At 45.1% G+C, this 24,535-nt stretch overlaps 1 protein-coding gene across 1 annotated transcript; it reads right to left on the reverse strand.

Moving 5' to 3' along the window:
* Nucleotides 1-1,180: 1,180 nt before the first annotated feature.
* Nucleotides 1,181-23,789, reverse strand: nus1 (NUS1 dehydrodolichyl diphosphate synthase subunit). Its single transcript, XM_041804525.1, has 5 exons — nt 23,246-23,789; nt 18,485-18,616; nt 4,368-4,520; nt 3,744-3,843; nt 1,181-1,755 (listed from the first exon to the last, which is right to left on the reverse strand). The coding sequence occupies exons 1-5, from the start codon at nt 23,646-23,648 to the stop codon at nt 1,665-1,667; spliced, it is 879 nt and encodes a 292-aa protein (XP_041660459.1). The 5' UTR covers nt 23,649-23,789; the 3' UTR covers nt 1,181-1,664.
* Nucleotides 23,790-24,535: the final 746 nt, after the last annotated feature.

The raw sequence follows: 24,535 nt of genomic DNA on the forward strand, positions 1-24,535 counted from the left end.
TAATTATTTTTCTGGGATCTTATATAAAATGATTTCAGGTTCAGATTAATCTGACCACAGAACAGTTTTCCATTATTTCTCAGTCCATGTTAAATGAGCTTTGGTCCAGGGAAGATGGCGGTGGCTTCTTCTCTCCATGATCCAGCTTTAACTGTCATTGGTGGATGGCGCGGCCAACTGTGTTGACAATGATTTCCGAAGTGTTCCTGAGCCCATGCAGAGATTTCAGAACAGAATCATGTCTGTTTTTAATGCAGTGGCCCCTGAGGGCCCCTCCAGCCTTGCCCCTTGCTCTCAGAGATTTCTCCAGATTCTCTGAATCTGCTGATGATATTATTGACTGTAGATGGAGGGAGATTCAAAATCTTCACTATTTTACATTGAGGAACATTTTTATGAAATTGGTCCAGAATTATTAGACTCAGTTTTCCACAGATTGGTGACCATCTGCTGTTCTCTACTTCTGAGAGACTCTGCCTCTCTGAAATGCTCCTTGTATACCCAGGCATGTGAATGACCTGTTGACAGAAAATGCTCCTCCAGCTGTTTTTCCTTCGTACCACTTACTTTCCAGCCTTCTGTTACCCTGTCCATACTTTTCTGAGATGTGTTGTTGCCATCAAATTCTTTCCTGAAATGGTAAAATGTCTCAGTTTCAACCCCTGATACGTTGTTTGTGTTCTGTTGTGTATCAAATATGGGTTTATGATATCAGACAATCACTGATTTCTATTTTTATTTACATTTTACACTACAACCCAACTTTTTTGGAACTAGGGTTGTACTAAAAAGGCTCCTGAATGTGGCTTAAGTTATCTCGAATACACATGCTGTTTCCCTCTGTGCTAATAATCTCAAACTCAGGATATCTGGGGTTAATCCTGGTTTGAGATTCATGGTGCTGTGAAAACGTCCTCCACCTGATTTCTGATCAGTGTTTCAGTTCATCAAAGTAATGCTGATATTAGACAAAGACAACCTGAGGAAAAAAAACTCCCTCCTGGCCAGTTCCATCCACTTTTCCAAAAGTTGCCAACTATGGCTGACTTTTAGGCAAAAATGGAGGGAAAAAGACCCCAGCTTCACCGCCATAATCACTTTTACTAGAATGATGTCAAAGTTTAATGTTCTGGTTTCGTGATGACCCTCTGAAACGAGTGTAAAACCACACAGACACTGAGACAGTGCATCCGTTTATTTCAGAGCTCGTTGAGCCTCACAGGACGTCTGCAGCTACACCACACATGAACACATGAACACATGAACACATGACTGGAAGCCAGAGGCCATGGAGACCAGCACAGAGCCACAGAAATGTCTCCTCCTCATATTTACAGGGTTCAATCTCTGTCCCAGCTCAGAGCAGCCGTCATCTGCACACGGCACTGTCCGTGAGTCTTTACTGAACACGGCGCCGTCTGTGAGTCCTTTGTTGTGATGAGAGAGTAAATGTCCTGGACAGGAAATAGCAGCTGGAGCGTGTGGGACAAACGGGACGCTGTGAGGGACAAACAGAGCTCCAAGTGTCTCCGTCTGCTGCTGGAATGTCAGCTCATTATCAGACAGAGCTCGGCTGTTTCCCGTCCGTCCGTCTGTCCGTGTGTCAGGGATCCAGCGAAGGCCACAACCGTCCACACATGTCCGCACACGAGGCAGCCTTTGGGTCACTGTCCCAGCCGCTGCTGACATGCGCTGTACCTCTGCAGTGCCCCGAACAGGTCATCATAGGAGACGCCATGGTGAGACGGCAGGGAGCTGAGGAGAGAGCGAGAGAGAGAGAGAGAGAGAGACTATGATGAAACAGACAGACTAAATACAGGCGGAGAAACACTGAGAGTCAAACACTGCCCCCTGCTGGTCACACTGAGAATATATCTACTATCATCTACTGGAAATTCATGTCAGACTGCACTCACACTCAACCAGGGGGCCCATACTAGTGGACCCCTATCAGTGTCTAGCACCCCTATTCCTCTAATTTCCCCTCTTGAAAAAATGTGTGTTGGGGTCCATGGAGGGCGAATAAATTTAAAACAAATGAAGAATAGAGTATGGAGTCGAAAAAACTAAATACATAAATAAAGGTATAAAATTTTACCAACTAAAGTAATACAAATGAAAGTAAACAAACTAATTTCTCTACCATAAACTACTTGACTTCACATCTTCTTTCCTCATGCAGTTCTTTTTCCAACTTAACTCCTCTCTCATCAATCAGTCATGCAGCCGTCCGCGCAGAAGCATAACAGAGCCTTAATATGATAAAATGTCACGCTCCTGAACTGTGCACACCGGGTCCGTTAAGTTCTATTTGTGTTTACTGCCAAAAAATAATAGAAAGTGGCAAATTGTTTAATTCTGTGACGAAAATAAGCAGAAAATAAGCACTTTTAGGATGCACTCACACTGGGGATCCGTACCGTGCCTTTATCCAGTGTCTGTCTTTATCTACTATATTTCCATGGTTGATATCCACATGATAAACGGGCAAATCACGCTGTTGAAAATGAGGATTCGGTACGAGAGAGAGAGAGAGAGAGAGAGAGAGAGGGAGGGGGTCGAATGAGCAGGAATCAGCTGGAGCCAATCCAATCATTAATCATCATACTGCTTCCCTGGGTTGGAAGTTTTGCCGCGGTAAACTTTGAGCTTCATGTCACTGACACTGCAGCGTAACCAGCATCGTATTTTGAAAAGTGGAGCGCTACCTTCGACCGCTTCCTGTCAGCCATGCTTGTTTTGTTGATTCGGTTAGCTGCTACCGATGTCATTACTCTCGTGTGTGAAATGCTGCGTTCATGTCCGGCATGGAAAATTGACAACTCTTCCACTCTCTTGCAGTCACAAGGATGCGTTTAGGTACCGAAACATGGTACCATTGGATTTTATGTCAATCAGTACTCGGTAGTGCCAACAGAATTCGGTCAGTACCTAAAAAAGTACCGAAGTCTGTACCCAGTGAACCTGTACCAGGAGCCTAGCACCAGTGGTCCCCGACCAGTGGTCCCCAACCAGTGGGCCTGTACAAGGAGTGTCCTACCATTGGACCCATATCACGGGCCTCGTACAAGTGGAATTGTACCAGGGGCTCAGTACCATTGGAGCCAAACCAGTGGACCTGTACAAGTGGTCCCCTACCAGTAGACCAGTACAAATGGTCCTCTATCAGTGGACCTGTACCAGTGGGCCTGTACAAGGGGTGTCCTACCATTGGACCTGTACCAGTGGACCTTTGCCAGGGACCTCGTACCATTGGACCCATACCAGTGGTCCCCTACCAGTGGACCTGTACCAGTGGCTTGTACCAGGGGACCTTTATCAGTGGACCCATACCAGTAGATCTAACAGTGGCCCCTTGCCATGCTGAAGGGCCACAGCCCCCCTTTCTGAGAACAAAGATAACAGTTCTATGATCAAAATCAGAATTCAGAGATCAAAATCAGAATTCTGAGATTAAACAGTTAAACCTCAGTTTCTGCTGTGACCTTATCCTCCTCTGTTTCTGAGAGGGTTTGGTCAGACTCAGCCCTCTTATCCCATAATCAGTTCAGGTTTCTCTCACCTTTGCAGTGCTGACAGAGCTCTTTACAGGTATTAAAACTCTGTGTCATTTACTCTGCTGCGACTTGATGACTGGTACAAAGTGCAGAAATTTACAAATATTCAATAGATGATGGATTATGAAGCTACTGGCATATATGACCACTCCGATACGTTAAACATAGAAACACAGACGGACTTACATGAACTCAGTGAGTCTGATGTGCCAGGGCAGGAAGCCCAGCGTGCTGTCTACAGGACCAAACTTCACCACCAGCTCAGGGTCTGGAACATTCTTTGACTCTGAAACAAGAAAGAAAGAAACCATCAGTGTCACTCTACATTTAAACATGTGTACGCATTTATACAGCTACATCACAGGAAGGTTCCCCAAATTTAAGTGTGTATTTAAAACAAAAAAAGTTATTTCAAAGACCAACAGGACCCACAAGAACTGTAGCTTTAAAAAATAGTACTGTTATTCCTCTAAAACAGGATTGTCTCAATATCCCCTGGTCTCTTTTCCTAGAGTTACCGTAAATTTTCTCAGAAAGCCCATCCCAGTGTTCCTCTGTGATATTTTAACACAAATAAATAATGTTAGCATAAATATCTAGAAAGTTAGAAGGAGGACAGGCCATCGTTGGACATCCATGTTACTATCCCATGTTCCTATGCATTTACCATGGGAATGTCAAGCCTTTCAGGACATAACTTCATGACTTTATGACTTCCCTTTCAAAGGTCTGGGTTTGTGTTGGTCAATCATAATCATCTGATGTGCTGAAATCATATCACAGTAAGATTTGTGTGTATTCCTCTCTCACCTCTGAGCAGAGAGTCCAACATAGTGACGCTGATGTCTTTAGAGCTCCTCTCTCTGTTCTCCACAGAGCGACACAGCTGCTGGGCCGCGGCCACGATGCTCTGCTTCCCATCATCAGGACACAGCAGCTTCACCGCTGGACGGCATGATAGCACTACAGAGACAGAAAGATACGAACATGTTAAAGAACATTTTAACCTCTCCTACAAGGGCTGAAAAAAACCTGATTTAAGGAGCAAAAAGGCACCCTAAAGTCTGTCACCACTGTTTACAGGATACAGTCAATTCAACTAGACCACACATGAAGCATCAACTCTATATCCTTCAATGATGCTGATAGGACCACTGATGCCAGAGTTAACCTGTTAGGACCTCTGATGCTGGAGTAAAACTGTTAGGACCTCTGATGCTGGAGTAAAACTGTTAGGACCTCTGATGCTGGAGTAAACCTGTTAGGACCACTGATGCTGGAGTAAAACTGTTAGGACCTCTGATGCTGGAGTAAACCTGTTAGGACCTCTGATGCTGGAGTAAACCTGTTAGGACCTCTGATGCTGGAGTAAACCTGTTAGGACCTCTGATGCTGGAGTAAACCTGTTAGGACCTCTGATGCTGGAGTAAACCTGTTAGGACCTCTGATGCTGGAGTAAACCTGTTAGGACCTCTGATGCTGGAGTAAAACTGTTAGGACCTCTGATGCTGGAGTAAACCTGTTAGGACCTCTGATGCTGGAGTAAACCTGATAGGACATCTGATGCTGGAGTAAAACTGTTAGGACCTCTGATGCTGGAGTAAACCTGTTGGGACCTCTGATGCTGGAGTAAACCTGTTAGGACCTCTGATGCTGGAGTAAACCTAATAGGACCTCTGATGCTGGAGTAAACCTGTTGGGACCTCTGATGCTGGAGTAAACCTGTTAGGACCTCTGATGCTGGAGTAAACCTGATAGGACCTCTGATGCTGGAGTAAAACTGTTAGGACCTCTGATGCTGGAGTAAACCTGTTGGGACCTCTGATGCTGGAGTAAACCTGTTAGGACCTCTGATGCTGGAGTAAACCTGATAGGACCTCTGATGCTGGAGTAAACCTGTTGGGACCTCTGATGCTGGAGTAAACCTGTTGGGACCTCTGATGCTGGAGTAAACCTGTTGGGACCTCTGATGCTGGAGTAAACCTGTTAGGACCTCTGATGCTGGAGTAAACCTGATAGGACCTCTGATGCTGGAGTAAACCTGTTAGGACCTCTGATGCTGGAGTAAACCTGTTGGGACCTCTGATGCTGGAGTAAACCTGTTAGGACCTCTGATGCTGGAGTAAACCTGTTAGGACCTCTGATGCTGGAGTAAACCTGATAGGACCTCTGATGCTGGAGTAAACCTGTTAGGACCTCTGATGCTGGAGTAAACCTGTTGGGACCTCTGATGCTGGAGTAAACCTCCAGAACATTCCCCTTGTTGTCTTTAATCCATTTCTGTGTAGCTTTCTCTGTATGTTTCAGCTCATCGTCTTAGTGGAAAATAAATTTTCACTAAGCCATAGTTCTCTGTCAGACTGAATAATAATAATAATAATAAATTTATTCATAAAGCGCTTTCAGGCAAAGTGCTGTACATAGAGATAAAATCAACTTGACGATAAAAACATCAGAGAATCCACATATACAAACATACTGAGACAATACAAATGGACATCAGTTAAACAAACAATTTAAGACTCATATGTAACAGTAAACAAGTGTGTCTTCAGCTTTGCTTTAAATACATCGATGGAAGATGCCTGCCTGATTTCAACAGGTAGACTGTTCCATAATGTGGGTGCATGGAAAGAAAAAGCCCGTTCCCCAACTGTCTTTTTTATGACCTTTGGGACGCTAAGAAGCCCAGTACCTTGAGAACGCAAGGCACGAGTAGGGACATATGGGTTTACCAAATTTGATAGGTAAGAAGGGGCAATGCCATTTACAGTTTTATATGTTAGCAGCAGCACCTTAAAGTCTGCTCTAACATGAACAGGTAGCCAGTGAAGAGAGGCCAGCACTGGAGTAATATGCTCATATCTACTCGTTCTGGTCAGAACACGAGCTGCTGCATTCTGTACCATCTGCAGACCATGAAGGCTCTTCTTTGGCAAACCTGACAAAAGGACATTACAATAATCTACACGTGACGAAACAAAAGCATGAATAAGGACCTCAGCATCCTGGATCGATAGAATTGGTCTAATCTTGGCAATATTTCTGAGGTGGAAAAAGGCCACTCTGGTCACCTCTTTAACATGGAACTCAAACGAAAGAGTTTGATCAAAGACCACAGCTAGATTTTTAGCTCTGTCTTTACAATGAATAACACAGCCACCTAAAGACAAAGCAAAATTATCAAACAGAGGATTAAGTTTAGCTGGCCCAATAACCATCATTTCTGTCTTTGCAGTCTTTGCATAACATCGTCCTCCAGGATTCACTTAACCCATGTCTTTCCAAGCCTTCCAGGGTCAGCTGCTGAGAAGCATTCCCACAGCATGATGCTGCCAAAACCATGCTTCATCCCTTCTTATGCAATCACTTCTTTTACTTTAGATGTTTCTTTCTATTTCTTTGTAGAAATCTGTTTTACTTTGACTAATTCATGATTTATTACCATTATCATGTCTTAAATGGCTTTGAACCAACAGCTAGAACACATTTCAATGTTACAGTAAATTCCTGCAGCTCTAATCACTGCTGTTTAGGGGTGTAACGGTATGGAAAATTTTCAGTTCAGTACGTACCTCAGTTTTGAAGTCACGGTTCGGTACGTTTTCGGTACGGTAAATAAAGCGAATAAACAACAGATTTTTTTTTAAGTGTATTAAATTGTATGAAAATAATAGGCTGAATAAATAATATCTAAATTATTAATGATGCTGCAACCTCCTTCCAAAAAAAGCTACAGTGGCCAACAGGAACGCTCCCTCTGACCTGAGCCTGATTGGCTGCGAGTACTGGCCTCCTCATTGGCTGGGGCACCCCCGTCCCTTGCTGGTTTTCTCAAAAGAGATAGGAGCGCCATGCGGTGCAGCCAAAAAATAAAAGTACGACATTAACTTAAAACTGTCTGTCATCAGCTTCGTGTTTGTTTAGTTCCTTACCAGTATTTAAAGTGTTTAGAGTGTTGAGTTGACAGAAGAAGACAAAAGTATAACTATGGTACTGTAATCTTGTCTTGAAAATGTAAAGGTGATGTTCATACTGGTGTAAATAAATACTTTGATTAAATTTACCATATTTTTGCTCAGCAAGATTTTTGTTAGAAAGGAATTAAAAGCCTGTCCCAAATAAACGCCTGGTCTGGTCAGGGATTGAGACAAATAAACGCCCCGGCTATTTTTTGGTATTTTATGGTATTTAATTCGGCCCCAAATGGCACTAGTTTGGTGATTAAAATAGACTGTTCTATTGGATTTTTAATAAAACTGTTTGCAGACAGTAAAATCAAGATAAAGTCAAATTTAGCAGTTTTATTTTGAAAAGGACGTCATTCAATCTTTTACTAATAAATCCAAAATACATAAATCATGAAATACTCTGTATTTTACAGTGTACGGACAGTCCTGAAATGTTTTATGTTTTATGTTTACTATTGCTGATTATAAAATGACTTTTTTTCCTCATTAAGGGTGAAGCAAACCTACACAAAACTGACCAATCCTGTATGCAGCCAGAGGCCAAAACCCTGCAGTCTAGTCCTCCATCCAGGCTCACAGCTGTGATTATATTAGTCCATGATCTGTGCTGATGAACGCTGGACCAGTTTCTAACAAGTTCATGACATGAGAGCGTCTTTAGACCTTATTCAAGAAGTTCTCCTGTGTGATCATGGGGGAAAAAGCTCTTCTGGAGGCAGGAACATTTTAACTCTCTGTTGTAGCTGTTTTGAGCTGTTAGGCTGAGATAAGTCTCCGTTGTTGTGGAGAAGTGGATCACATTAGCCTGCTCCTGGGCCGTCTTCTCTCTGACCTGTACGACTCTGGCAGGGAGTTTTCAGCGAAATGTTCGCACCCAGGCAAATCTCTATTCTGGGTTAAGTGTCTATGAGATTTTTAAATCCTGGCTTTTTAACAACACCGGGCTCATGTCATTAGTGCCGTGTTGTGTTACTGCTGCCGTTATCTTGGAGTCATCTTGCTGCGTATTTTAATGAATACCGCGTGAGTTTGACCTCCTCCTTTTCAAAGTTGGACAGCTCAACGCTGCAGAAAGATGATGCTGTTTCTCATTATCCGTCGTAAAAGGCATCTAACTAGCCGCTAACTCACCACGCTGCTCTGTTTACCTTCCACTCCCTTGCTTCTCTCGCCGCTGATACAAAAACGCGCATGTGCAGAGTTTTCTAAATGGGTGGTGGAGAGAAAGACAGCTCTCTGCTGTGAGAGGTGCATTCAGGGACAATGGGAGAAGTGAAACTCCAGCTAGAAATGCACGCTGGCAGCTCAAAACTTCCAAATAATTTATACTCGGAAATTTGCGATATAGTCATTTTAACAACACGCTACATTCACAGAGTGAGGGCAAACAGGCAGCGCCAGAATCTATTAGTGGCGGGCCTAATTTATTTGTGGTGGTCCACCACAAATAAATGAATGTATGGGAAGCACTGGTTGGGACCTACTACAAAGTTTGGGAGAACTTTTTACAGCCCATCTTGGTGGATAAAGAGGTTGGAGCCGTGTGAAATCTGAGGAGAACTTCACCTATGATGCAGCTGCAGACATGATGGAGTCTCCTCTCCCTCTCCTCCGAGGCTGATGGTTGAAGTACGCATTAGTATTATTAAGAATTAGTTTGATTCACAAAACCAGAGCACCACTGTTTGAATGAAAAGATCTTAAATTATCACAACCGGCTGGTGAGACTTTTTGTTGTTCCTCCTCGTTACAGTGATGTTCATGTTTGAGTGGAGCCTTTTCAAATGCTTTGATTGGTCCGCTGGGCGACGTGCTGTCAGCGACACTGCTGCTGAATAATGTCAGCGTTACTGTTGTTGTCTTTGTCCACCAGTGTTAATTTTGGCAGCTATTTCTAATTTTAGTCTTAGTTTCAGTCTTTAAAAGAAATGCATTTTAGATTTAGCCACATTTTAGTCATTTCTGTCCTTTTTAGTTTTAGTCTTGTTTTAGTCCATAAAAGTCCTCACATTTTAGTCTTTACGTTTAGTCCAAGCATTTATTTTCTTGCCTAAATCTGGTACCAAATCATGGTAGTGTGTTCTCTGCACCCTGTCAAACCCGGGTCCCTGCTTTCTACAGCTGAGAGGCAGAACAGCTACAGATGCATTGCATTTTGAGAGATTTACTCACAGTAGAGAAATATCACAGATTTTGAATGTCAGACGAACACTAAATTACATTTAAGTCTAGTTTTAGGCCTCTTGATGAAAACTAAACTTAGTTTTTGTCAGTTTTAGTCATCACAGATCTATTTTTGTTAGTTTCAGTCTAGGTTTTGTCATGGAAAAAAAGGCTTTCAATGAATAGTTTAGTCATAGTTTTAGTTGACGAATTAACACTGTTGTCCAATGTTGTATTTGACTGGGAAACAAAGTGTTCCTAAACAGGACACTTTAATCTGGGAATATTCAGGCTGTTGATGTCGTTTGCCGTGGTTGTTAGGACAGTGTGACAGTGAGTTGTTCTCTGGTTATCCGTCCGTGTATGAGCTTCGTTCAACGTGTATCCATTTGGTACACGTCTCTACTGTACTGAGAGGCTCGTACCGAATCAGTATGGTACGAATACACGTACCCATTCACTTCATTTACCATTTACAATCTTTATAATCCACTGGAGAAAACAGGCCTGTTATACTGTCAACACAACGGATGGCTATTGGGCTTTTATTTTGACATGGAGGCTTTTATTTTGAAATGTCTACCTATACATGATGTTCTTTTCCTCAAGACCTTAACTAAAACAAGAAAATAAAATAACAGCACTGATCAAACAAAAGTCAGGTGAATTTTGGGAATTTTCTTTTTTGTTTTTCTATTTTTGTGACTGAAACAAGAAAAAACAGGAAAAAAAAACTCCAGAACTAAAATCCTCCGGGGTGGAGCAGTCATGGTGAGTCAGACCAGCAGGACTAGAGCCCTGCCAGTCTAAGGCTGTGAAAAATCACTGATCTGGTGATTTTACAAAAAAAAAAAAAAGTTGAACATGACAAGTTAAAAACTCAAAATCTGAGATAAAAAGTCAAACTTATAAGTTTGAAAATAAAAAAACATTTAAAGTCAAAATAATGTTTTTAAAAGGCAAAATATGAAAAAGAATACTGAAACCATTAATTTAAAAACTGAGACAAAAGTCAAAATCATGATTTTCAAGGTTAAAAAATTAGATAAAAAGTTAAAGTTAGGAGCTGAAAAAGATCAAAACATGAAATAAAAGTCAAAAAACTTCAAATTATTCATCTAAAAGGTAAAAATATCAGATTAAAAAGTCAACATTAGGAGATGTTAAGGTTAAAATATGAAATAAAAGTCAAAACCATACCTTTTGGTCATAACTGTGGGATGCAAAATTGTAAATATAGAGAAAACACTAATTTCTTCCCCACGTTCCTGACTTTTTATCTAATTTTTATGACTCAACAAGGATATTATAAATCATCAATGTTAAGTTTACAATTTTATACTGGAGGAAATCTGCAGACCTCATACTGGTGGGACAGTTCTAATAAAAATACCATATGACCTGGTGGGCCGGGTATAACTGCACCACGGGCCGGATTTGGCCCCCAGGCCTTGAATTTGACCCCCCCCAGCTTTAGGTCCAAACACATTTAAAGCTTCAGGATTACTCTTTAGAGTTCCTGTTTTCTAGAAGGGGCCATTAGAGCGTTATGTTTGCTGATAAACTCCTTCAGGTTTTCATTGTTTTAACCATGTAGAGCAGAAACCTGAGGAACGTCTGACCCGTTACGTCAGTTTCTGTCTTTTGTTTCCAACACCCCCCACAGAGGAATGTAACCTGGACTCCTCCTGTCCATTCATAGAGACACTCAGCCTGTAGATAATGGCCCCGTTTCCACCTCACATTAGCACCTGAGCTGGGTGTTCAGATACTATAGTGCTCCTTCATGCTGTGTGTACAGAGGACATCCTGCAGCGTGGTCCCTCAGAGATCTGGGGTTATAATCTGTGAATGAGATAATCTGGTCAGCAGTGACCAGGCCACAGGCATCACGTCACTAATCTGACCAACCAGACTAGTCAGCTCATTATGACAGCAGAGGATCCTATTTCTGTGGGTTTACAGCTGATCTGTCAAAGTTTTCAACACCACCGCACGATATGAAGCTTCAGACAAACCTGTATCTACTGTTCTTACATCCTGTCACACTGAGGAGAACCAGAGAAAAGTGATAAATGGTCCTATTTCAGCCTGGAGCAGCCATGAGAAGACAGAGTTTCCTCCTCCTCTGACCCCAACCCAGGCGAGCCCACAAAGAACAGGGCCCCTGATAAACCCAGAGACTGGACCCTGATAAACCCAGAGACTGGACCCTGATAAACCCAGAGACTGGACCCTGATAAACCCAGAGAATGGACCCTGATAAACCCAGAGACTGGACCCTGATAAACCCAGAGACTGGACCCTGATAAACCCAGAGAATGGACCCTGATAAACCCAGAGACTGGACCCTGATAAACCCAGAGACTGGACCCTGATAAACCCAGAGACTGGACCCTGATAAACCCAGAGACTGGACCCTGATAAACCCAGAGAATGGACCCTGATAAACCCAGAGACTGGACCCTGATAAACCCAGAGACTGGACCCTGATAAACCCAGAGACGGGACCCTGATAAACCCAGAGAATGGGCCCCTGATAAATCTAGAGAATGGACCCAGATAAACCCAGAGACTGGACCCTGATAAACCCAGAGACTGGACCCTGATAAACCCAGAGACTGGACCCTGATAAACCCAGAGAATGGACCCTGATAAACCCAGAGACTGGACCCTGATAAACCCAGAGACTGGACCCTGATAAACCCAGAGAAACGCCCTGATAAACCCAGAGAATGGCCCTGATAAACCCAGAGACTGGACCCTGATAAACCCAGAGACTGGACCCTGATAAACCACGAGAATGGCCCTGATAAACCCTGAGAATGGGCCCCTGAAAAACCCAGAGAACGGACCCTGATAAACCCAGAGAATGGGCCAGTGATAAACCCAGAGACTGGACCCTGATAAACTCAGAGACTGGACCCTGAAAAACCCAGAGAATGGACCCTGAAAAACCCAGAGAATGGACCCTGATAAACCCAGAGAATGGACCCTGATAAACCCAGAGACTGGACCCTGATAAACCAAGAGAAACGCCCTGATAAACCCTGAGAATGGGCCCCTGATAAACCCAGAGACTGGACCCTGATAAACCCAGAGACGGGACCCTGAAAAACCCAGAGAATGGACCCTGATAAACCCAGAGACTGGACCCTGATAAACCCAGAGAAACGCCCTGATAAACCCAGAGAATGGCCCTGATAAACCCAGAGACTGGACCCTGATAAACCCAGAGACTGGACCCTGATAAACCCAGAGACTGGACCCTGATAAACCCAGAGAAACGCCCTGATAAACCCAGAGAATGGCCCTGATAAACCCAGAGACTGGACCCTGACAAACTCAGAGACTGGACCCTGAAAAACCCAGAGAATGGACCCTGATAAACCCAGAGACTGGACCCTGATAAACCCAGAGAATGGCCCTGATAAACCCTGAGAATGGGCCCCTGATAAACCCAGAGACTGGACCCTGATAAACCCAGAGAATGGACCCTGAAAAACCCAGATAATGGACCCTGATAAACCCAGAGACTGGACCCTGATAAACCCAGAGAATGGACCCTGATAAACCCAGAGACTGGACCCTGATAAACCCAGAGACTGGACCCTGATAAACCCAGAGACTGGACCCTGATAAACCCAGAGACTGGACCCTGATAAATCCAGAGAATGGACCCTGAAAATCCCAGAGACTGGACCCTGATAAACCCAGAGAATGGACCCTGATAAACCCAGAGACTGGTCCCTGATAAACCCAGAAACTGGACCCTGATAAACCCAGAGACTGGACCCTGATAAACCCAGAGAATGGACCCTGATAAACCCAGAGAATGGGCCCCTGATAAATCCAGAGACTGGACCCTGATAAACCCAGAGACTGGACCCTGATAAACCCAGAGACTGGACCCTGATAAACCCAGAGAATGGACCCTGATAAACCCAGAGACTGGACCCTGATAAACCCAGAGACTGGACCCTGATAAACCCAGAGAAACGCCCTGATAAACCCAGAGAATGGCCCTGATAAACCCAGAGACTGGCCCCTGATAAACCCAGAGACTGGACCCTGATAAACCCAGAGAATGGCCCTGATAAACCCTGAGAATGAGCCCCTGAAAAACCCAGAGAACGGACCCTGATAAACCCAGAGAATGGGCCCCTGATAAACCCAGAGACTGGAACCTGAAAAACTCAGAGACTGGACCCTGAAAAACCCAGAGAATGGACCCTGATAAACCCAGAGAATGGACCCTGATAAACCCAGAGAATGGACCCTGATAAACCCAGAGACTGGACCCTGATAAACCCAGAGAATGGCCCTGATAAACCCTGAGAATGGGCCCCTGATAAACCCAGAGACTGGACCCTGATAAACCCAGAGACTGGACCCTGATAAACCCAGAGACTGGACCCTGATAAACCCAGAGAATGGACCCTGATAAACCCAGAGACTGGACCCTGATAAACCCAGAGACTGGACCCTGATAAATCCAGAGACTGGACCCTGATAAACCCAGAGAAACGCCCTGATAAACCCAGAGACTGGACCCAGATAAACTCAGAGACTGGACACTGATAAACCCAGAGAATTGCCCCTGATAAACCCAGAGAATGGACCCTGATAAACCCAGAGACTGGACCCTGATAAACCCAGAGAATGGCCCTGATAAACCCTGAGAATGGGCCCCTGATAAACCCAGAGACTGGACCCTGATAAACCCAGAGAATGGACCCTGAAAAACCCAGAGAATGGACCCTGATAAACCCAGAGACTGGACCCTGATAAACCCGGAGAAACGCCCTGATAATCCCAGAGAATGGGCCCCTGATAAACCCAGAGACTGGACCCTGATAAACCCAGAGACTGGACCCTGATAAACCCAGAGACTGGACCCTGATAAACCCAGAGACTGGACCCTGATAAACCCAGAGAAAGGCCCAGATAAACCCAGAGACTAGACCCTGATAAACCCAGAGAAAGGCCCAGATAAACCCAGAGACTAGACCCTGATAAACCCAGACACTGTACCCTGATAAACTCAGAGAATGGCCTTGATAAACCCTGAGAATGGGCCCCTGAAAAACCCAGAGAACGGACCCTGATAAACCCAGAGAATGGGCCCCTGATAAACCCAGAGACTGGACCCTGATAAACTCAGAGACTGGACCCTGAAAAAACCCAGAGAATGGACCCAGATAAACCCAGAGACCGGACCCTGATAAACCCAGAGAATGGACCCTGATAAACCCAGAGACTGGACCCTGATAAACCCAGAGAATGGCCCTGATAAACCCTGAGAATGGGCCCCTGATAAACCCAGAGACTGGACCCTGATAAACCCAGAGACTGGACCCTGAAAAACCCAGAGAATGGACCCTGATAAACCCAGAGACAGGACCCTGATAAACCCAGAGAAACGCCCTGATAAACCCAGAGACTGGACCCTGATAAACCCAGAGACTGGACCCTGATAAACCCAGAGACTGGACCCTGATAAACCCAGAGAAACGCCCTGATAAACCCAGAGAATGGCCCTGATAAACCCAGAGACTGGCCCCTGATAAACCCAGAGACTGGACCCTGATAAACCCAGAGAATGGCCCTGATAAACCCTGAGAATGAGCCCCTGAAAAACCCAGAGAACGGACCCTGATAAACCCAGAGAATGGGCCCCTGATAAACCCAGAGACTGGAACCTGATAAACTCAGAGACTGGACCCTGAAAAACCCAGAGAATGGACCCTGATAAACCCAGAGAAACGCCCTGATAAACCCAGAGAATGGACCCTGATAAACTCAGAGACTGGACCCTGATAAACCCAGAGAATGGCCCTGATAAACCCTGAGAATGGGCCCCAGATAAACCCAGAGACTGGACCCTGATAAACCCAGAGACTGGACCCTGAAAAACCCAGAGAATGGACCCTGATAAACCCAGAGAATGGACCCTGATAAACCCAGAGACTGGACCCTGATAAACCCAGAGAATGGACCCTGATAAACCCAGAGAATGGACCCTGATAAACCCAGAGACTGGACCCTGATAAACCCAGAGAATGGACCCTGATAAACCCCGAGACTGGACCCTGATAAACCCAGAGAATGGCCCTGATAAACCCTGAGAATGGGCCCCTGATAAACCCAGAGACTGGACCCTGATAAACCCAGAGAATGGACCCTGAAAAACCCAGAGAATGGACCCTGATAAACCCAGAGACTGGACCCTGATAAACCCAGAGAAACGCCCTGATAAACCCAGAGAATGGCCCTGATAAACCCAGAGACTGGACCCTGATAAACCCAGAGACTGGACCCTGATAAACCCAGAGACTGGACCCTGATAAACCCAGAGACTGGACCCTGATAAACCCAGAGACTGGACCCTGATAAACCCAGAGAAAGGCCCAGATAAACCCAGAGACTAGACCCTGATAAACCCAGAGAAACGCCCTGATAAACCCAGAGAATGGCCCTGATAAACCCAGAGACTGGAACCTGATAAACCCAGAGACTGGACCCTGATAAACCCAGAGACTGGACCCTGATAAACCCAGAGACTGGACCCTGATAAACCCAGAGAATGGACCCTGATAAACCCAGAGACTGGACCCTGATAAACCCAGAGACTGGACCCTGATAAACCCAGAGAATGGCCCTGATAAACCCAGAGACTGGCCCCTGATAAACCAAGAGACTGGACCCTGATAAACCCAGAGAAAGGCCCAGATAAACCCAGAAACTAGACCCTGATAAACCCAGAGAAAGGCCCAGATAAACCCAGAGACTAGACCCTGATAAACCCAGAGACTAGACCCTGATAAACTCAGAGAATGGCCTTGATAAACCCAGAGAATGGGCCCCTGAAAAACCCAGAGAACGGACCCTGATAAACCCAGAGAATGGGCCCCTGATAAACCCAGAGACTGGACCCTGATAAACTCAGAGACTGGACCCAGATAAACTCAGAGACTGGACCCTGATAAACCCAGAGAATTGACCCTGATAAACCCAGAGAATGGACCCTGATAAACCCAGAGACTGGACCCTGATAAACCCAGAGAATGGCCCTGATAAACCCTGAGAATGGGCCCCTGATAAACCCAGAGACTGGACCCTGATAAACCCAGAGAATGGACCCTGAAAAACCCAGAGAATGGACCCTGATAAACCCAGAGACTGGACCCTGATAAACCCAGAGAAACGCCCTGATAAACCCAGAGAATGGCCCTGATAAACCCAGAGACTGGACCCTGATAAACCCAGAGACTGGACCCTGATAAACCCAGAGACTGGACCCTGATAAACCCAGAGACTGGACCCTGATAAACCCAGAGAAAGGCCCAGATAAACCCAGAGACTAGACCCTGATAAACCCAGAGAAACGCCCTGATAAACCCAGAGAATGGCCCTGATAAACCCAGAGACTGGAACCTGATAAACCCAGAGACTGGACCCTGATAAACCCAGAGACTGGACCCTGATAAACCCAGAGAATGGACCCTGAAAAACCCAGAGAATGGACCCTGATAAACCCAGAGACTGGACCCTGATAAACCCAGAGAAACGCCCTGATAAACCCAGAGAATGGCCCTGATAAACCCAGAGACTGGACCCTGATAAACCCAGAGACTGGACCCTGATAAACCCAGAGACTGGACCCTGATAAACCAAGAGACTGGACCCTGATAAACCCAGAGAAAGGCCCAGATAAACCCAGAAACTAGACCCTGATAAACCCAGAGAAAGGCCCAGATAAACCCAGAGACTAGACCCTGATAAACCCAGAGACTAGACCCTGATAAACTCAGAGAATGGCCTTGATAAACCCAGAGAATGGGCCCCTGAAAAACCCAGAGAACGGACCCTGATAAACCCAGAGAATGGGCCCCTGATAAACCCAGAGACTGGACCCTGATAAACTCAGAGACTGGACCCTGAAAAACCCAGAGAATGGACCCAGATAAACCCAGAGACCGGACCCTGATAAACCCAGAGAATGGACCCTGATAAACCCAGAGACTGGACCCTGATAAACCCAGAGAATGGCCCTGATAAACCCTGAGAATGGGCCCCTGATAAACCCAGAGACTGGACCCTGATAAACCCAGAGACTGGACCCTGAAAAACCCAGAGAATGGACCCTGATAAACCCAGAGACTGGACCCTGATAAACCCAGAGAAACGCCCTGATAAACCCAGAGAATGGCCCTGATAAACCCAGAGACTGGACCCTGATAAACCCAGAGACTGGACCCTGATAAACCCAGAGACTGGACCCTGATAAACCCAGAGACTGGGCCCCTGATTAACCCAGAGACTGGACCCTGAAAAACCCAGAGCCCTTATGGGTGTCCTTGTTTCCATGTGAGAGCGGAAAGATGATGAGGTATTAAACTAGGAGGGAAATCCTGCAGGGGCGAGTTGGTCTGGACGGACCGGCTCAGCTGCTCCAACAGAGAGCAGAGCCTGCCTTAAATGTAAAGATCTGAGGACTGTTCCAGGACCTGTGGGATCCTCCTGGGGATCGTTGCAAGTATCACTGTAAACAGAGGACACTGAACATTTAGACAAACACTGGAGCTCAAACAGAGTCGGATTTGTTTTTTTTTTAGAGAAGGTGGGGGTTTTAACCAAACGTCCTCAGCTGACACCCTTGCTCATGTCCCCAAACAAACCTGGTAGAGTCCAGCTCAGGACCCTGACCTCTCAGACGTACAGTGAACCCTTGTTTTCCTTTTGTCAGTGGTTAAAGCTGAGAGCAGGAACGGTTCTGTAAACCTTCCTTACCGTTATGGTGCTGTTTGTCGATGCCGTTACTCAGGAACTCCACGCTGTACTTGGAGCCGTCTACACCCAGCAGATCCTGTTGCTGCCTCGCGATCTCCTCCAACACCCGGGAGTTATTCTTCTGGAAGATTCCTGACACAGAGACAGCTTTATCAGAGCTTGGTTTAACCAGAGTACAGTCAAAGAGAAGGCTTTATTTGTTTCACTGAAAGCCTGGAGGAGAGGATGCTGTAGCCATGGATTCATCAGTTCTCCTTTCTATTAAATCAACCAAAGATTAATTTTCATGCTTGAGAAATATCAGGTGTGGCAGGTGAGAGTGAGAGAAGGTTAAAATGCGTGTGTCACACTCTGAGAGCCCTGGTCACATGACGGAGGGAGCATAACCTGATTGGCTGGACATTAGATCAATTGAGACAGGGATCGATTGCTTCTCCCTGGTTTACTCGGTCTCTTTTGATGCTGAAGTTGAATTTTTTTGACACTGAATTTTTTTCGATGTTGAATTTTTAAAAACTGAATTTTTTGAGACACTGAATTTTTTACACTGAATTTATTTTTCGCATTTTCGCAAATTCAGTGGCAAAGAAAATTTGGTGCTAATTTGATGTTTTTTCAAATTCAAAATCAAATTTTAACGCTAAAAAAATTCAGTTTTAGAAATTCAAATTCAAACTCAGATGGCACTGATTTACTTCCATATAAGGACATCACATCAACAGTAACCAAGGGGGGCGGGGCTACAGAATTGGAATGTTACTATGACGTCATCAATGGAAATTCTATGCCTTTAAGAGCTTTGATGTACAGAGAGATCAGATGTGTGAACACTGTGAGACAGAGACAAGTTCTGACCTTATCTGCTGAATTTTGTGATTTCATTTCATCACATTTTGTTTTATCAGCTGATAAAGAGCTTGGCTAAATCAACCACGAGTGCAAAGGAGCAAAGCAAGAACCCAAAGTTGAACATGAAGCCCTTATGTCAGGTCAAGGCAAAAGCTGCCAAGAAAAATTGGGGTGATGTGGCGATCAACAGAGAGCGGAAGAAAGGGCTGCAGAAAGTGCCAAAACCCTTTATTAAGGATCAGTGGAGAGAGCAGAAAGAAAAGCAGAGGAAAACCTTTGCTCGTTCTCGGGGAAACAAGATAATGGAAATGGAGGTTGACCAGACAGACGGCGTCAACGAGGCCTCAGCTGAGCTCCAGAAAGAACAGGAGAAAAATAAAGCTCTCAGTGAGGAGCTGGAGAAAACCAAGAGAGCTCTCGAGGAGCTGAGGCTCCAGCATCAAAGAGAAGTGCAAACTCTCAAAACGCAGTCCAAGAAATTACAGGACGAGGTTGCAGAGCAGGACACTTTAAGACAGAGGATGGAAAAGGAGCGCAAAGAGGACAAGGCAGATCTCCAGAAAGCCAGACACCTGGTGGAGATCCTTCAGCGTGAGCTTGAACAGCAAACCGAGTACCATACTGACAGGGAGGCCCAGTTCCAGACGTACATCACGTCTCTAAAATCTCAACACAGCGCCCACTGTCAGAGGTTGGAAGAGGAGAACAGTGTCCTGCAGCAGAAGGATCAGGAGTTCTTCACAGAGCGAGAACAGCTCAAAGGTCAGCCCGCTGTCTGCGCTGTCATCCAAAGAAATGGCCCAGAGCTTCAGGCTGTGCAAAGACAGAGCCAGACAGAACTTCATGTCAAGAAGCCACGAGAACTCCAGCAGCTGGAAGCCAAATACAATGCCAGGCAACAAAAGAGGGCTAGAGAAATGAAGGACCTGCAGAATGGGTACCGAGAGAAGGAGTGCTTCTATGTGAGGAAGCTGGAGGAGCTGAGCTTTGAGCTCACCGCTCCGCTTCAAGGAAAAGGAGAGCTCTCAGAGGATCTCCAGGCCTTCACAGAGTACATACTTCACAGAAGGGAACGTCGGCGTCAAGAAGACCCAGATCCTGAGCTCCTGCATCTGACTAGCCTCTTTGGCAAACTCAGCATTGCTGAACCAGAGGGGAAGCCAGGAGTCTCTAAGGAGAAAGATTCAGGGATGAAAAATAACCATCTCTCTGGATGATTCCACCTGAAAAGACCTTTGGCCTGTTTATTTTGAACTGCTGTGGAAAAAAGGGAGGCATAACTGTCACCACACAGAGAGAGACCCTGCTGTCCAAGCGGGTATTTCTGTGTGGGGGTATCTCAGGATCATTGAAATCAATCTCAGACACCTGTGATCATTAGTTTGCCAGGTGAGACCACTTAAAGGTTACCCTGGTATATGGTATTACCACATTACCGCCCATTTCTACATCCCAGCCACCAAATATCGCTTCATTTCCTGTTTGGTTATCAGAAAGTGCAGGAGTCTCATATTGCCCACACTTTTACACAACTGACACTGAACTTTAGGGACAATTTACCTGAAACAGGGAGCCTAGAGCTTCTATTTTTGTGGCTACAGTATGAGAGGTTTCATTATTGTTAGATTTTTACTGAAATAATATCACGGTTTAAATTCCTGTCACTGTGCCAGCCCTGTGTTAGGTGTTCAGCCCTTCACTGAGGCTCAAATAAACCCCTCTGGGTGCTGTATCCTACCCATAATTCATTTAAAACAAGACTTTCAGCAGTGAAACAGGCTCACCAAGTCCCGTCTGCCCTCTCAGACACTTCAGTGTAAAACTGCAGACACATAACGTGGAACGGATGAATCCACCCTCAGATGTCACATGACTGCACTGAAATAAACCAGACAGCAGGAGCACAGGGCCACGTTCATGATCAGGAGACTTTTATCCTAATTTAAGATTATAGCATCAGAAAAGCCAGAATATTGAAGCTAAAATAAGAGTATTAGACAGTTTAGAGGAAAACCTGCCAGCTCCAAAGACTTGGGAGAGCATCAAAGGGCAGAATTGACTTATTAAACTAACTATTTATTCAAGTTTATTCAACCAGGAATAACCTCACTGTAATCCAGAATCTCCTCAACTAGAACATCCACACTGAGGAACCATGTGACCTTCATTATTCTACGACTTCAGGAGTTTATTCCAACATTTACATCCATCTCTCTCCATTTATCTATCACACCAGACAGACTAGAGCGAGGAACCCTGACTGAAAATCACGTCTCAGAGATGCATTACATCCCCAATTCCAAAAAAGCTGGGTCTGTCAAATCTCATAAACCCATATTTGATTCACAACACAACAGAAATAACATGTCAGATGTTAGACAATTTACCATTTCAGGAAACATACTAGCTCACTTCGAATTTGATGGCAGCAACACATCTCAGAAAAGTAGGGACAGGGCCACAAAAGGCTGGAAAAGTAAGTGGTACTAATGAAAAACAGCTGGAGGAGCATTTTCAGCTAATGAGGTCAATTATCAACAGGTCAGTCACATGACTGGGTATAAAAGCAGCCTTTTAGAGAGGCAGGGTCTCTCAGAAGTAAAGATGGGCAGATGTTCACCAATCTGTGAAAAACTGAATTGAAAATTTGTGGAGCAATTTCAGAAAAATGTTCCTCAATGTAAAATAGTGAAGACTTTGAATCTCCACCATCTACAGTCCATAACATCATCAACAGATTCAGAGAATCTGGAGAAATCTCTGAGAGCAAGGGGCAAGGCTGGAGGGGCCCTCAGGGGCCACTGCATTAAAAACAGGCATGATTCTGGACTGAAATCCCTGCATGGGCTCAGGAACACTTCCAGAAATCATCATCTGTCAACACAGTTGGCCGTGCCATCCACCAATGACAGTTAAATCTGGATCAGCAGGAACAGGAACCAGAAATTCTGCCATCTTCTCTGGACCAGCATGGACTGAGGAAACATGGAAAACTGTTCTGTGGTCAGAGGAAACCACAGACTCTGTGTCCTGTGTCCTTAAGAGGAGAGGGAGCATCCAGCTTGTTCTCCTGGCTCAGTTCTGATGGTATGGGGTTGCATTAGTGCCTATGGCATGGTCAGCTCTAACATCTGGAAAGGGACTATCGATTCTGAAAAGTAGAGAGAGGTTTTGGGGCAACATATGCTCCCATCCAGACAACGTCTCCGTCAGGGAAGACCTTGACTATTTCAGCGAGACGATGCTAAACCACATACCACATCCATCACAACAGCATGGCTTCACAGGAGAAGAGTCCAGGTCCTGAACTGGCCTAAAAGAATCCTACATCAAACAAGAATGGGACAACATTCCTCCCCCATCAGCTGGTCTGTTATTAAAAGAAGAGGGCATGCTACACAATTGTACACAAGACCCTGTCCCTACTTTTTTGAGATGTGTTGCTGCTATCCAATTCAAAGGGAGCTAATATTTTCTATGAAATGGTAAAATGTCTCAGTTTAACATCTGATATGTTGTTTATACTCTATTGAGAATAAAACATGGGTTAATTAGATTTGACAGTCATTGTTTCATTTACATTCGACAGCGTCCCAACGTTTTTAAAATTGGTGTATGTAGTTCTCAAACCGTTTGAAGTTTGTTTTACTTTTCTCTCCTCTGGATGGTCGATTATCTATGTTTATATGATCCTAACAAATGAGCCATTAGTATTACTGATAGAGACTGATATCCGGTACAGTATCAGATAAATTTAAAACAAGAACTTCAGCTGGTACATCTGTAATTTATCATTTTTCTAAATAAATATTTCACCCTTTATGAAACTGAAAATGTCAAAGGAAATGTTTCATCTGTTACTCATCAGCCCATACTCAGACATAACACTGGTGTTACGGTGTCAAAAGTTACCGTGCTGGTCGTAGACGCTGACATAGGAGATCCCCACGGCCATACACCACACCACCAGGTTGGCTGTGTCCGTGTAGCTCAGCTCTTCTTCGGCCACCAGGAGGCCAATGTGCACCGGCAGCTTCTCCAGAGACCTGCCGTCTGACAGCCACCGAGCCCGGCGACCCGCGGTCCTGCTCCCGGTCACAGGGTTACCGTTAGCATCGGGGTTAGCCTGGGTTAACTTTTTCTGCGGGTCCTGGAACCCGGCTAAGGCCAGCGGCAGCAGGAGAGCGGCTATCGCTCGCTCCCAAAGCCGGCCCTGGACGCTCCTGAGACGGACACGGAGCCAGGAGAGCAGCGCTCTGTTGACGTGGAGCAGGAAGAGCAGAAGGCGCCATAAGAGCCCGTAGAGCAGCGCCATGACAGACCGTGTTCCCAGTCTCTAAGATGACCGTTAGAGTATGCTGAACGGCCCGGGGAAATCCTCGGTAAAAGCCCCCTGATCAATCAGTTTACGCGGATCTCACAACGTAGTCCGTCCGCCGCCATTTTCAGCTCCATCACCAACCTCTGACCTGTGAGCAAGCAGCGCGGAGTTCGGTGATTGGACACGGCCACGGTGACGTAACACCAGGCCCGCCCAGAACAGCTTAACTGTCGAAGCCACATAGTACAATGATGATAAACCTACTTTCAACGTTAGATATTTACATTTTATCTTTGTTATTGCTCATAATATTAAGATATTTATTTTAGATCATTCTACCTTTATTACTGAGGATTTCATAATAAATATATTCTTCAAAAAAACATGTCAGGACCACATTATAGAGGATTAAGCCTGTTTTTAACGTTAAAGATAGATTTTTAGAATGTTTTTTTTTTGGCTATATGACTTTAATTACTGAACTTTTTTAGAACATATCGTCCTTTGGAAAATCTAAGCTGTCAAAGAGACACAGAAAAAGAAGTGTTTTATTATTATCTTGTTATTTTACAGCCAAAGTTCCAAATGTATTCAGCTCACTAAATAAGCTAGACCCCCAATAATCTCAGGGAGGGGCTCATATTAAACCCAGAGACTGGGCCCCTGACAAACCCAGAGAGTGGGCCCCTGACAAACCCAGAGAATGGACCCTGACAAACCCAGAGAGTGGGCCCCTGACAAACCCAGAGAATGGCCCCTGACAAACCCAGAGAGTGGGCCCCTGACAAACCCAGAGAGTGGGCCCCTGACAAACCCAGAGAATGGCCCCTGACAAACCCAGAGAGTGGGCCCCTGACAAACCCAGAGAATGGACCCTGAAA

Source organism: Cheilinus undulatus, linkage group 14 (assembly GCF_018320785.1).
Source record: "Cheilinus undulatus linkage group 14, ASM1832078v1, whole genome shotgun sequence".
NCBI classification, from domain to species: domain Eukaryota; kingdom Metazoa; phylum Chordata; class Actinopteri; order Labriformes; family Labridae; genus Cheilinus; species Cheilinus undulatus.